This window comes from Tachyglossus aculeatus, chromosome 23 (genome assembly GCF_015852505.1).
Source record: "Tachyglossus aculeatus isolate mTacAcu1 chromosome 23, mTacAcu1.pri, whole genome shotgun sequence".
Taxonomy (NCBI): Eukaryota; Metazoa; Chordata; class Mammalia; order Monotremata; family Tachyglossidae; genus Tachyglossus; species Tachyglossus aculeatus.
Window position 1 is genome coordinate 3,882,551 of NC_052088.1, and position 15,343 is coordinate 3,897,893.

General features: G+C 48.1%; 1 protein-coding gene across 1 annotated transcript in view; it reads right to left on the bottom strand.

Annotated features, from left to right (window-relative positions):
- Nucleotides 1-1,554: 1,554 nt before the first annotated feature.
- Nucleotides 1,555-15,343, bottom strand: part of FNTB (farnesyltransferase, CAAX box, beta) — a 117,691-nt gene continuing 103,902 nt past the window's right edge. Inside the window, exons 13-15 of the mRNA XM_038765432.1 lie at nt 9,006-9,117; nt 5,977-6,091; nt 1,555-2,978 (exon numbers count right to left, since the gene is read on the bottom strand). Of these exons, the coding sequence (XP_038621360.1) occupies nt 2,841-2,978; nt 5,977-6,091; nt 9,006-9,117 (365 nt within the window). The 3' untranslated portion in view covers nt 1,555-2,840. The remainder of the gene's footprint in view (nt 2,979-5,976; nt 6,092-9,005; nt 9,118-15,343) is intronic.

Consider the following 15,343-nt stretch of genomic DNA (forward strand, 5'->3'; position numbering starts at 1 on the left):
TCCCACCTGGGTATTCTCTTCCAGCACTTGTGTAGCACTCCGCACACAGTAAGAGCTTAATAGAGGCTACTGCTACAGGATTCTGCTCACCAGTCTTTCCCACCTTGTTTCTCCACCCTTGGAGATGGATTCAATCATTTGTTCAATCGCATTTATTGAGCGCTTACTGTGTGCAGAGCACTGTACTAAACGCTTGGGAAGTACAAGTCATCAACATATAGAGATGGTCCCTACCCAACAGTGGGCTCTGGGCCTCCCCTCAAGGCCAGAGTTCATGGGAGAGTCACTAAGCCCACAGAAGTGGTGACTGAATTACCAGCTCTTTGCTGACTCTCACCTGTCCGGTGGGCAGGGAAAGTTCTTCCCAGCGCTTGGGGTTAGCCTGTCAGGGTTTAGCAGGAAGTTTTCAGGGTGTTCCTGTCCAGTTTTGGGGTCCTCATGGGGTCCATCTTCCCTTTTCCTGGCGAGACCAGGGGCAGAGCACACCCTCCCCCTCCAGGGGAGGGATATACACCCCATCTCAGACTGAATCAGCCAGGCTAGGGAAATGGGGGCTCCAAGAATTGGGACTTGTGGGAGGGCTCTAATCCTTTTCCCATGCATTATTCTCCCTCCCATTTTCCCCAACAATCAATGACATTTACTGAGTGCTTACAGGGCTCTGTACTAAGCACTTGAAAGAGTCCAACAAAGTAGACATGACTCCTGCCCTCAAATAGCTCCACCAGTGCCCTCCTAGTGCCCGCTGCCCTCCACGGCAGCTCTCAGGGCTCTGTTCCTAGCATGCCCTGGGCACCCTGGGCCGCCCGGATGGGCTGAAGCTGCTTGTTGATTGCACCCAGGACCACAGCACCAGACAGTCACCTGACTCCTCCCTATGGTGGCTCTCAGGATCCTCGGGGTCTCCGCCCACCAGACAATTCCACTATTCCCTGAGATCCCACACTGGAAAAGAGAGAAGCCTCCACCCTGACTTTTCACCTGGCTTCTGCCACCCCACAGGATAGAGAAAAGTAGCCGCAGCCTGGTGCTACCTCCACGAAACCTTGCGAAGGCCGTGGGGGCTGTTGCGGCTGGGACGGTCGCTGTACCACGGGAACCGTGAGGAGCCCAAAATCAGCTCCTGTAGCCACAGTCCCCTGTTGAGCTTTGCTTTTAGTCCTTATGTTGTCTTAAAAGTTTGCATGGCTCAGTGGAAAGAGCACGGGCTTGGGAGTCAGAGGATGTGGGTTCTAATCCCTGCTCTGCCACTTGTCTGCTGTGTGACCTTCACTTCTCTGTGCCTCAGTTACCTCATCTGTAAAATGGGGATTAGAAGTGTGAGCCCCACGTGGGACAACCTGATTACCCTGTATCTACCCCAGCACTTAGAACAGTGCTTGGCACATAGTAAGCACTTAACAAATACCATAATTATTATTACTACTCAGGGAGCTTAAAGAGAGCAGGTACCGGAGGCCTGCGGCTCAGCTCTTCAGCCACTGTCTTCCACAGCCACTGGCTGCGCGGGCCGTTTCCAAGGAGGTCTCTGTGGCTGCCAAGAAGTAAGCACAGTCATGATGAAAATGGAACTTTTTTATTACCTAAAAGAAGTAATACACAGCTCTTTAATCCAAAGCAATAGGCTACTAGAGGCAACAACTCTTCTGAATTTGAAAGCAAAAGACACTCACTGGGCATCTTCCAACCATCCACACAGGAGAAGCCGGGTCAGTAATTCTCTGAGTCCCACTGGCATGTTAGCATTGGAATTACTCCTCAGTCTCACATACAGCTTAATCAAGAAGCCTAGCTAGAGTTAGATATTGCCCCAAACTAGGTGACTAAACTTCTCTCCATGCAGGAGAGTAACCAACTCGGACTCTCTTTGCAGCAGAGGCTCTCTCAACAACTAGATTTTCTAACCTAATTTAGTAGTAGGCACCCATCTGTTTGGAAGATTTTGTCTCTGGGAGCCAGTGGGTGAATCCTGAGTCAGTTATGGTGAGATATTTAGTAGTGTTATTACAAGGATAAAGAAAGAAATCCTATCCTTGGGATGGCCCTCCCAGCTGGCCCACAGCAATGTTCCTCCAGGAGCCAAAGTGCTGCTGAAGCGCTATCGAGGCCCAGGATGAGCAGTAATTCTCTTCCTTTCGCCTTACGACCTGGAGATGGTTTTCCAGGGCCAGGATTGCCCAAGTTCCAGATCCTTTGTGGCCTTTTCCAGTTGAGCTATACCCACAAGGTTCCTCACTCTCTACTTATATATCTAACTCCCGCTTACCCAAGAAAAAGAGGGAGGGTTGGGAGAGAGAGAGAGAGGAAGAGATAAAGGGAGAGAGAGAGAGGAAGGGTGGGGGAGAGGGCAGTCATGGAGCAGAGTAGTGGGGCACTGAAGAATCACACTCCAGTCCAAGTCTAACTGGAATCCCACATGCACGATTTCTAGGGGACTTGTCTCAGCAGGCCCTAGAGGACTTCTGTCTGCCCCAGGCTGGACGAGTATCTCCTTTTGGTGACTCAGGACAGAGTGAAAGCTGTCACAGCAGCAATTGGGTCAGATGTCAAAATACCTGGATTCTCACCAGTTCTGGCTGAGGTGTTGGCAAGACAGAAGGCAACTATCTCCCCGGCATGCATTGCTCCCCCAGGCCACACCGCAACTGGGTGGAAGGTTTTGGTCTGGCAAGCCCCTAGGCTTTCAAAGAATCAGTTGGAACATCTCCAGGTCTTAGGCACTGTGTTAGCAAAAGGAGGGAGAAAGGATGACAAACAGAGAGGAAGAGAAAGGAAGATAAGGAGAAAGAGAGAGAGAGAATACATAACTCCAGGATGAGTGGGCAGAGAAATAGTGCTTTCTAGTTGGTAGCAGTAACACCCTTGGCTGCAGCTGTTGCCTCCTCCTCCTCCAGGTGAGGGACTGGCTTCTTCAGGAAGTGCATGACAGCGTGGACCACTTTATCTGGTGAGATGTTGTACACAGGATGGGTGGGATGCTGCAGAAGAAGAGAGGGAGATATTCAGGGCACTAGCACCCGATTCGAGGACTGGATTTCACTCCATGCTAAAGCTCTTTGAGGATCGCTGAAGGGAAGAAGCCAGGTTGGGGAGGGGACTGGACTGAGGTTTCAGTGGGTCTCACTGTGTCCCTTTAGAGATCTTTCCCTGCTCTCACGTACATTTCCGCAATATGGGATCTGGGTCTAATTTTTGGTTTGACTGTTAGGGAGGTGACAATTCCACTCTAAGTTCAAAAATGGTCTGTGATTGCACAGTCGTCCCAAGCATTCGCATAAAAGGCAAACTCATGAATGGTCTCCCAAGGGTGCCTTGAGGGAAGACCTGGACCGAGGCCACCCCTAAAGTCCTGAGGACTCTGCTTGCCTTTGACCTAAATGGAGCTTGGCTGACCACTTGCTGCCTCTGACCTGCCTGCCTAGACTGTGAGGCAGGAAGGATCGTGGTGCCATCCACAGTGATGGGAAAGTGAGGGATGGGTAGGGTTTGGGTGGGAAGATAAGGAGTTCCGTTTTGGACATGTTAAGCTTGAGGTGATAGGAGGACATCCAAATAGAGATGTCTTGAAGGCAGGAGGAAATGCGAGACTGCAGAGAGGTAGAGTGATCAGGGCTGGAGATGCAGATATGGGTATCATCCACAGAGAGGTGTGAGCCTCTCTGGTGTGAGTCACAGGTAGACTGTGAGCCCACTGTTGGGTAGGGGCCGTCTCTATATGTTGCCAACTTGTACTTCCCAAGAGCTTGGTACAGTGCTCTGCACACAGTAAGCACTCAATAAATACGATTGAATGAATGAATGAATGAATGCCTAGAATGGTCAATTAGGATTGCCCTGGGAAGGGAGGGAGAGAGAGGGAGCAGGATGAGGTGGGAAAGAGCTCAGGAATAAACCCAAGCTGAAGCCAACCACTCACAGAGTTCTGACTGTGTTGCAGCCTTGACTTAATCCGGCCCTGACCCCTGACTTTTTTTTAAAACAGGTGAGAAAATCTGGTCTGAACCTGCTCGTTGTGGGCGGGGAACGTGTCTGTTTACTGTTGTATTGTACTTTCCCAAGCACTTAGTACACTGCTCTGCACTCAATAAATACGACTGAATGAATGATTGATAATCCCTAAAAAGAGAGACTTTAGGGGTGAGAGAAGAGCCCGTTCTAAGTCCCCTTCTATTCTCCATCTACACCCATTCCATGGAGAACTCATTGGCTCCCATGGCTTCAATTACCACCTCTCAGTGGATGATACCCGTATCTACATCTCCAGCCCTGATCACTCTACCTCTCTGCAGTCTCGCATTTCCTCCAGCCTTCAAGACATCTCTATTTGGATGTCTTCCTATCACCTCAAGCTTAACATGTCCAAAACAGAACTCCTTATCTTCCCACCCAAACCCTACCCACCCCTCACTTTCCTATCACTGTAGATGGCACCACGATCCTTCCTGCCTCACAAGCCCGCAACCCTGGCGTTATCCTTGACTCCTCTCTCTCATTTAACCCACATATTTAATCCATCATTAAGTCTTGTCGGTCCCACCTTTACAACATCGCTACAATCTGCCTTTTCCTCTCCATCCAAACTGCTACTATGGTAATACAGTCCCCTGGATTATTGCATCAGTCTCCTTGTTGACCCCCCAGTCTCCTGTCTCTCTCCACTCCAGTCCATACTGCACTCTGCTGCCCGGGCCATTTTTCTACAAAAACATTCGGGACATGTTTCCCCACTCCTCAAGAAACTCCAGTGGTTGCTCATCCACCTCTGCATCAAAAACTCCTCACCACTGGCTTAAAAGCACTCAATCACCTTGCCCCCTCCTACCTCATCTTGCAATTCTCCTACAACTCAACACTCACACTTTGCTCCTCTAATGCTACCCTTCTCACTGTGCCTTGAGCTTGTTTATTTCACCACCGGACCCTTGCCCAAGTCCATGCCTCTGCCCTGGAATTCCCGCCCTCCTCAAATCTGACAGACAATTACTCTCCCCCGGTTGAGGGCACATCTCCTCAAAGAAGCCTTCCCTGACTAAATCCCCCTTTCTTCTTTTTTTTCTTTAATGGTATTTGTTAAGCGCTTACTATGTGCTGTTCTAAGCGCTGGGGGGATACAAAGGTGATCAGGTTGTTCCACATTGGGCTCACAGTCTTAATTCCCATTTTACAGATGAGGTAACTGAGGCACAGAGAAGTTAAGTGACTTGCCCAAAGTCACACAGCTGGTAAGTGGCAGAGCTGGGATTAGAACTCATGACCTCAGACTCCCAAGCCCGTGCTTTTTCCACTGAGCCACGCTGCTCTTCTTCTTCCACCCCCTTCTGTGTTGCCCTGACTTCCTCCCTTTATTCATCCCCCTTTCCGGCCCCACAGCACTTACGTATATATTTGTAATTTATTTACTTATAATTAATGTCCGTCTCTCTGCCTCTAGATTGTAAACTAGTTGTGGGCATGGAACGTGTCTTTTTATTGTTGTATTGTACTATCCCAAGCGCTTAGTACAGTGCTCTGCACACAGTAGGCGACTGAATGAATGAAGAACAAGCCACAGCCGAGCCTACTGCCTGAGCGACTGAGAGCTCCAGAAGCTCAACTATCTCAGGACGAACCCCAGCCCTCAAAGCGAGTGCTCTGTGAAGGCTAGGAGTGGGCAGGTCAATCAAGCAATCAATCAGTGGAATTCACAGAGTGCTTACTATGTGCAGAGCACTGTACTATGCGCTTGGGAGAACAGAGTACAACAGAACTGGTAGATACGTTCCCTGCCCACAACAAGCCTACAGGCCAGAGGGGAGATAGATATTAATACAGATAAATTAGGGACATGTACATATGTGCTGTAGGACTGAGGTTGGTTAGGATCGTGCCAGAAGGGGCCACCTTCTCAACAGAAATGGTTACCGTACCCCGAGCCCAGCTGCCCGACCCTTCCCCTTCTGACCTCCTCTTCCTCCCCCGCCCCAACGATAGCCTTACCAAACGGTTCTCCGGCACCCCCAAGACCACATCACGCAGGATATCTCCACTGCCAAAGTGCTGGGCTATGGACAAACCACTCAGGCAGTAGCAGGTGTGGTAGAAGTCTCGCGACCTAGAGAGAAGAGAAGCATCACTGAGCAGGGACTTCTAATGATAACAAAAACAACTGCGATATCTGTTAGGTGCTTGCAATGTGTCAAGCACTGGGCTAGGTGCTGGGGCAGATACACATCATCATACCAGACCCAGCCCATGGCCCTCATGGGGCTCACATCTAAAGGGGAGAGTCCAGGTATTGAATCCCGGTTTTATAGAAGAGGAACTAAGGCACAGAGAAATTAAGCAACTTGGCCAAGGTCACCCAGCAGAATCTCCCGACTCGCAGTACTATGCATTTTCTACTTGGCTTCTCTCTGCGCCATCATCATCATCATCAATCGTATTTATTGAGCGCTTACTGTGTGCACAGCACTGTACTAAGCGCTTGGGAAGTACAAGTTGGCAACATATAGAGACAGTCCCTACCCAACAGTGGGCTCACAGTCTAAAAGGGGGAGACAGAGAACAAAACCAAACATATTAACAAAATAAAATAAACAGAATAGATATGTACAAGTAAAATAAATAGAGTAACAAATATATACAATATGTATATGCGCCAGGGAGGAGGAGTGCCAACAGGAATAATCCCTTGAGTTTTCCGACCCTGATCCAATCTCATAGGAAAAGCCTCAAAGTCCAGAAATAGCTCACAATTAATATCAACCCCCGCAGCCAACACACACAAGCACAAAGGATTGCCATTCAGTCATTCATTCAATCGCATTTATTGAGCGCTTACTATGTGCAGAGCACTGTACTAAGCGCTTGGGAAGTACAAGGTGGCAACATATAGAGATGGTCCCTACCCAACAGCGGGATCACAGTCTAGAAGGGGGAGACGGAGAACAAACCAAACATATTAACAAACTAAGATAAATAGAATAAATATGTACCAATAAAATAGAGTAATAAATAAGTACAAACATATATACATATACACAGGCACTGTGGAGAGGGGAAGGAGGTAGGGCGGGGGGGATTCAGTCATTCAGTCGTATTTATTGAGAGCTTACTATGTGCAGAGCACTGTACTAAGCGCTTGGGAAGTACAAGTTGGCAACATCTAGAGACGGTCCCTACCCAACATACCATGTGCAGAGCACTGGACTAAGCGCTTGGGAGAGTACAGTACAATATAACATGTATTCCCTGCCCACAATGAGCTTAGAGTCTAGTCTACAGTTGAGGGGCAAGGGTAGGGTAAGCCCCCTCAGGGTAGGTAGGGAACCTGTTTCCCAGTCTTACCGACTCGACTGCACTGGACTTCCCCAAGCACTTAGTTCACTGTACTCTACACAGAGTGAGCGCTCAATAAATAGCAATGTTTGCGGAGGAAGTGGAGGGGGTGGGTGCCCCCCGCCCCGGCCATTCCCCCCGTCCAACGGTCAGAGTTAGGAGGGGGAAGCGGGGCGGAGACAGGTGGCCAGTAGAAGGAAGGGGTGGAGGACGGGGGGCAAGGGAGGAGGCGGCCCCTTCCGCCCCTCTCTTCCTCAATATTACACGTCCCATACAGTTCTCAGAATTTCCCATTCTAAGTCCCGGTTTTTTGAACAAATCCCAATTCCAACCCCAACCTCCGACCCCCTCCGACGGGAGCTCACATTTTACAGTCTGTTTCTCTAGCCTTCACTGGTGCATGAGAAGCAGTGTGGCTCAGTGGAAAGAGCCCGGGCTTGGGAGTCAGAGGTCATGGGTTCTAATCCCGGCTCCGCCGCTTTTCAGCTGTGTGACTTTGGGAAAGTCACTTCACTTCTCTGTGCCTCAGTTACCTCATCTGTAAAATGGGGATTAAGACTGTGAGCCCCCCGTGGGACAACCTGATCACCTTGTGTCCACCCCAGTGCTTAGAACAGTGCTTTGTATATAGTAAGCACTTAACAAATGCCACTATTATTAGTATTATTATTATTGTTATGGTATTGCAAGGCAGCTTCCCAGGAAAGGAGTCGATGCTAATTGAATCTGTTTTTTAAAATTATCATTGTTGTTATCATTTTTGTAAAGCACTTGCAATATGTTAAGCACTGTTCTAAGCTCTGTGGTAGATACCAGTTAATCTGATTGGACTAACCCCTGTTCCACTTGGGTTTCACAGTCTATTTTCTTCTAAAACCACAACTCCCCCTTCTGATGACGGGCCACTCCTGGCCTAGTGGACAACTTCCCTTGGCTTCTGGCTGAGAGAGACAGGGACCCTGTCTGATTTCCCTTTTTACTCTAGTTCAAAAAGGAATCATTTCCTTTCAATCATTTCTGTTTTCTGTAATTGTCAGGGCTACAATGTCTACCATAGGTTTTTGATCCCTAAGCCACGCTTGTTGGAATTGAACCGATCTTCTATCTATCCTCCAGAAAACTCGGCTTGGTGTTCTCTGTTTCTGTCCCCTGGGTAAGGATGAGGAGATGGACAGCCAGAAGTTGGAGCCAGCATGAGGGGCAAGAGTCAAGGGGTCCCCCCAAAAAAGTTCCCCTGCTCAGGGAAGACTACTTGACCCACTAGAGGATTGGCAGAAAAGCCCCCCAGCACCCCGGGCGAACCGAGGCAGAGGTGACCTCCGGAGAGCTTGTAACGCATCTCCGACCTTTCCATCCACACCCAGACGTGACCTCCTGGACTCCCTTCTCCCACTTTCCGTGGCTCAGTGAGAAGCAGCGTGGCTCAGTGGAAAGAGCGGGGGTTTAGGAGTCAGAGGTTTGAATCCTGGCTCAGCCACTTGTCAGCTGTGTGACGTTGGGCAAGCCTCTTAACTTCTCTGTGCCTCAGTTACCTCATCTGTAAAATGGGGATTAGGACTGTGAGCCTCACGTGGGACAACCTGATCACCTTGTATCCCCCCAGCGCTTAGAACAGTGCTTCGCACATATTAAGCGTTTAATAAATACCATCATTATTATTTCCCTTGGCTGGAGTGGATGGTACTCACTTGCCAGGCTTATCCAGAAGTCCTCCTGCAGGACACTGGCAGCAGAGGAGAATGTATTCCTGCAAGGCCTGCTGATGAAACATCCAGCGGTTCATGCTCAGGGCAGGATCACCTGTTGAACAGAAGAGGACAAGGGCCGGCCAGCTGGGCATAAGGTCTGGCTAATCCTGCAGGGAAATGTTAACATTTGGTCATCTTTCTTATTGAGTTCCCCACAGTCCCCCCCATCTCCTGAACTTACCTCTAAAATGGTATTCCACGTCATTACACTTTTTTTTTATGGTACTTGTTAAGTGGCCAGGCCCTGTACAGTGCTTAGAACAGTGCTTTGCACATAGTAAGCACTTAATAAATGCCATCATTATTATTATTAAGGACTGGGGTAGATACACGATAACCTGGCTGGAAAGGGTCCATGGAGCTAACAGTTTTAATCCCCATTTCACAGATGAGGGAACTGAGGCCCAGAGAAGTGAAGTGACTTGCCCAAGGTCACCCAGCAGACAAGCGGGGGAGCCGGAATTAAAACCCGGGGCCTTCTGGCTCCCAGGCCCGCGCTCTATCCATTAGGCCACACTGCTTCTTTAATTAATCAATGGTATTTACTGAGCAGAGTACCATTTTAAGCACTTGGGAGAGTATACTACTATAGAGTTGGTAAACATGATCCCTGTCCTCAAGGAACTTATAGTCTTGAGGGGGGAGAAAGACATTAAAATACACTCATGATGACATTCTATTTAGGTCCTCCTTTTCCTCGGCCTCAATTTCAGTAATATTCTGAGTCCCTGAACAAGCTCAACAGAATGAGCTCTGGTGGTGTTCCCACTCCCTCTGGGTTAATGGGAGATTCAACCTGTTGGAGAGTCTATCCCGTTTCCTGATCCCCAGCCAGTGGCTTGGTCATTTAGCTCTACTTCTCCACAGCCAGTCGGGCCTCAAGATTCGTCAGGAATTTTTCTCTGGGTTTCTGGTCAACAGTCATTACTAGGGAAGCAGTGTGGCCTAGTGAAATGAGCACAGGCCTTGGAGTTCTAATCCCAGCTCTACCCCTTGCCTGCTGCGTGACCTTGGGCAAGTCACTTCACTTCTCTGTGCCTCGCTTCCCTCATCTGCAAAATGGGCATTCAATACCTGTTCACCCTCCTACTTAGCATGTTTACTCCATGTGGGCTCTGATTATCTTGTATCTACCCCAGCGGTTAGTACAGTGCATGGCGCATAGTACAGGCTTAGCAAATTCTATTATTATTATTATTACTAAACACGCAACAGTTCCAAACCAGACCATTTTCATGCATTCATTTAACAAACTCTTGAACAAAATAGGAAGATGCCTAATACCTACCATGCCTGAAGGTGATGAGACAATCAGCCTCAGAAACACTTCAAACCACTGCATATCACTAAGCGCAACAATAATAAGAATAATAATTATAACTATGGTATTCGTTAAGCACTTACTATGCGCCAGGCACTGTACAAAGCGCTGGGATGGATACGAGCAAATCGGGTTGGACACAGTCCCTGTCCCACGTAGGGCTCACAGTCTCAATCCCCATTTTACAGCTGAGGTAACTGTGGCCCAGAGAAGTGAAGCGACTTGTCCAAGGTCACACAGTAGACACGTGGCGGAGTCAGAATTAGAACCCGTTACCTCCTGACTCCAAAGCCCATGCTCTATCCACTATGTCATGCTGCTTCCGCAACAGAGCAACTAGATGCAATCCCTGCCCTCAAGGAGTTTACAGTAGAGTTTGGAGGGTGGGGGGCGGAGGTGAGGACAAGAGACTGAGGGCTTCTTACCTGAAGCAGTGAGGAGCCTACAAGCTTCACCTTCCTAGTACTGTTTATTCACTAATTCTGACCACTATCATCATCGTGGATTGTTGACACTTCACTGTTGTCCTTCTTTGTAGACCTTGCCCTTCTCCTGGGAACACTATCTAATCTTGGTTTTTCAGACAACACCCTCTCACGGTTCTCCTTCTAGCTCCTTGGCTGCCTCTCTCTCCCTAACTGTGAAAAGTAACAGATTGTAGGTTGGAGATTCTTCTCTGGGGAACTCATTTAGCTCCCACGGCTTCAACTACCATCTCTATGGCAGATGATTCCCAAATCTTCACCTCCAGCCCCGATCTCTCCTCTGCAGTCTCAGATTTCCTCCTGCCTTCAGGACATCTCTACCTGGATGTGCCTTTGAACCTCAAACTTCACATGTCCAAAACAGAACACCTCATCTTCCCACGCAAGCACTGTCCTCCCTGATTTCCCCTCCCTGAGGTCAGCACCACCACCCTATCCATCTACCAAGCCCGTAACCTTGGCATTATCATCTCTCTCATTCAAAACACATATTTAATCTGTCACCAAATCCTGTCAGTTCTACCTCCACAATATTGCAAAAATCCACCCTTTCCTCTCCATCAAAACTGCTACCACACTGATCCAAGCACTTTTCCTCTTCCACCTTGCATCAGACTCCTTGCTGACCTCCCTGCCTCCCGTGTCTCTCCACTCCAATCTATATTTCATTCTGCTGCCCGGATCATTTTTCTAAAGAATTGTTCAGTTCATGTTTTCCAACTGCTCAAAAACCTCCAATCGTTGCCCATCTACCTCCACATCAAACAAAAACTCTTGTCCATTGGCTTTAAAGGACTCAATCCCCTCCAATCCTACTATGTTGATTTCCTACTGCAAACCAATACATTCACTTTGCTCCTCTAATTGCCAAGTCACTCACTGTACCTCAATCTCATCTACCTTGACATTCATTCATTCAATCGTATTTATTGAGCACTTACTGTGTGCACAGCACTTTACGTAAGTGCTTCGGAGAGTACGCTATAACAATAAGCACACATTTCTTGCCCACAATGAGCGTACAGTCTAGAGGGGGAGACCAACCTAAATATAAATAAATTACAAATAAGTACATAGGTGCTGTGGGGCTGGGAGAGGGGATGAATAAAGGAGCAAGTCAAGATGATGAAGAAGGGAGTGGGAAAAGAGGAAATGGGGCCTTAGTCAGGAAAAGTCTCTTGGAAGAGATGTGCCTTCAATAAGGCTTTGAAGCAGGGGAAGGGGAGAGAGAGTAATTATTTGTCCGATTTGAGGAGGTAGGGTGTTCCAGGCCAGAGGTGGGAAGTGGGCGAGGGGTTGGTGGTGAGATGGAGATCAAGGAAGAGTAAGAAGATTAGCATTAGAGGAGCAAAGTGTGCCGAATGCGTTGTAGTAGGAGAGTAGTGAGGTGAAGTAGGAGCAAGCAAGGCGATTGCTTTGATGGTAATGGTGAGGAGTTTTTGTTTGATGGGGAGGTGGTTGGGCAACCACTTGGAGATTCTTGAGGAGTGAGGAAAAGTGTCCTGAACGTTTTTATCGAAAAATGGTCCAGGCACAGTAGAGTGAAGTAGGACTGGAGTGAGGAGAGACAGGAGGCTGGCACAGTACTCAAGGTGGCATCGGATTAGTTTAGTGTCTCTCTTCCTGCTTGATCATAAGTTCAATTCCTTGGGGGCAGGGGGTCTGCTAACTACTGTACTCACCCATGGTGTTAGTATAATGTTCTGCTCACAGTAGATGCTCAATAATGATAATAATAATGATACTTGTGGTATTTGTTAGGCGCTTACTCCATTATTTAAACCGCTTCCCTCTCCACCCTTTCCCTTCCGGCTCTCGTAGCGAGCCTACCAGGCACTGGCAGATCTATCCAGAGTCAAGCAGTTCTGCCACTTGTACGGGGCAAAGGACGGCCTCCTGAAGAACCCTGACTGCTCTGCATGGGTGGTCCACTCGTTCCTGCGGAGATATGCCTCCGGGCAATAAGACGCCCTAGGGGACAACTGGGCACGGATGCCAGCTCCCTGCAGGCCCCAGGCTGGTTCCATTTTCAATGGGGCTCGGCTCAGTCTGGATCTAAGCCAAGCCAAATCTTTGCAGCCTTAGCGTTTGCTGGAAGGCAGCAAGGCCCCAGGATGTCATGCATCTTACAACAGAAAATGAGAGCATACTGGCCAGAATGAAACGTACGGTCATCCTAAACTTGAGCACTGCCCCAGACGAAAGAACACGGCTCGCCCTTGGTCATGAAGAGTTCCATTTTACAGGTGCTGCAACTGGAGTAGAGCTGTACCATTACTTGTCCTATCTCCTTTGATGCCCTCTCCTAACGCTTTTGCCAATTAGATTATTAATGAGATTATAAATGATTATAAATAATAAATGATCATTAGATTATAAATGAGATTTTTCCAGGGCTCCCCCACCCTCTCCAGAAGGCACTGTTATCTTCAAAGGGCAGAAACTCCACCTAGTCAGCCAGCTGGATTAGGCCGGGACTAAGCTCCTGTCTGTCATAAGCGAATGCTCTGCCCTCCCTACTTTCCCAGCTCATTTTCCAACCACTTGGCTCTTCTTGTTCACAAACCATCCCACTGGGGTGAGCTGATTTAAAGCTGGAAAGTGCACATCCTCCTTCCTCCCAATTGACACTGACTCCTTGTCAGTCACTGAAAAAGGTTGGAGACAGTGAAGATCGTGACCAAATCTTTCCATACACACGGCACTTGTAAATAATTTTCAAAATTTTGAGCTGCGGTAAGCAAAATGTCAGCAAGCAGTGCCCTTGAAGATTCTGACAGCTTGTTGAGCTGCACCACCTCTCTCTCTTTGAATCCAAGCAGGAGGGAAGGCTGAGAAACAATGAATCTGGGCCACCCCGCTTCCTTGCTTCTGCGTTTCAACCAGCATGCCTTCCCATTCCTCAAAAACCTCTAATCCAACAACCAGAAATTCCTATTGGCTTCAGGACACTCAACCACCTTTCCCCCTCTTACTTTACCTCATCCACCTCCTACTACAACCCAACCCATTCATTTCATTCCTGTATTATCAACATTTTCACTCTGAATCTATCTTGTTTCTCTCACCGTTGACTCCTTGCTCATGTCCTCTCTCCTGCCTGGAATCCCCCCTGTTCCTATCTGTCAGGCCACCATTCTCCCTATTTTCAGTCTGAAATCCCGATCTCCTCCAGAAAGCCTTCCCTGATTATCCTCTCATCTCCCCTCTCCATTTTCCCTCTCCTTCCTCATCTACACGCTTATCCCACCCCAAAGCAATTAGTACTTACCTCCCACTCCTACAGCACTTAATCATACTTATGGTATTTGTTAAGCACTTACTATGTGCCAAGCACTGTTCTAAGTGCTGGGTTAGATACTAGGTAAGCAGGTTGTCCCACATGGGGCTCACAGTCAATCCCCATTTTACAGATGAGGTAACTGAGGCACAGAGAAGCTAAGTGACTTGCCCAAGGTCACCCAGCAGACAAGTGGCGGGGATAGTGTGTCAGCGTAAATGCTAAAGCTGACCTGACCTGGGGTGGGAGATAGAGCTAATCTCTAAGCTGCGAAATAGATGTGGGTTTCTTCTATGTAATATTTACAATGAAGAGGCGCTTTTTATATGGATGACTAAGAATGCTAGGAGAAGGCAGGGGTGCCAAAGTCCTTTCTTTATGAATAAGAAATTCAGAAGGCTTTGTTTTGTTCGGTAAAGTTAAAAAAAAATCCCCAGCTTTCCTCATAACAAAAGCCAGGGGAAGGGGTATTTGGTCAATTTCCAGCAACCTGCACAATGGTTTTGAAAGTCTGCCCTCTTTAGCCCTGGGAGTCAGAGGACCCGGGTTCTCATCCTGACTCTGCCATATGCCTGCTGTGCGATCTTGGCCAAGGCACAACTTCTCTGGGCCTCAGTTTCCTCACCTGCAAAATGGGGGTTCAAGCTTGTTCTCCCTCCTATTTAGACTGTGAACCCCACAGACTGTGGGACGGAGCCTGTGTCTGACCTAATTAACTTGGATCTACCTCAGTACTTAGTAGAGTGCTTTGTACATTGTATGTGCTTAACACATACTATCATTATAATTATTATTACTACTACTACTGATAATAACAACAATAATAATAATAATAATAATACAGACCAGACAGTGCCCTTTCTTTCCTCTCCCTCTTCTGACCATAAATGGTTTTCTGCATGTGGGCTGCAAGCTTTAGTCCTGAGCTTGCAGGGGATCCCAAATCATACCTTATCCCTGAGGCTTGGGACAAGCTGTGTCCTTTGGGTTGTTTTACTTTTTTTTAATGACATTTTTATGGTATTCTATGGTACAGCACTTACTGTATATCAAGTGCTGTCCCGAGCTCTGGGATAGAGGCAAATCAATCAGTTCGGACACAGTCCCTGCCCCAGATAGGAAGAAGAACAGGTATCGAATCCCCATTTCACAGTTGAGGAAAATGAGGTACAGAGAAGTTAAGCCATTTGCC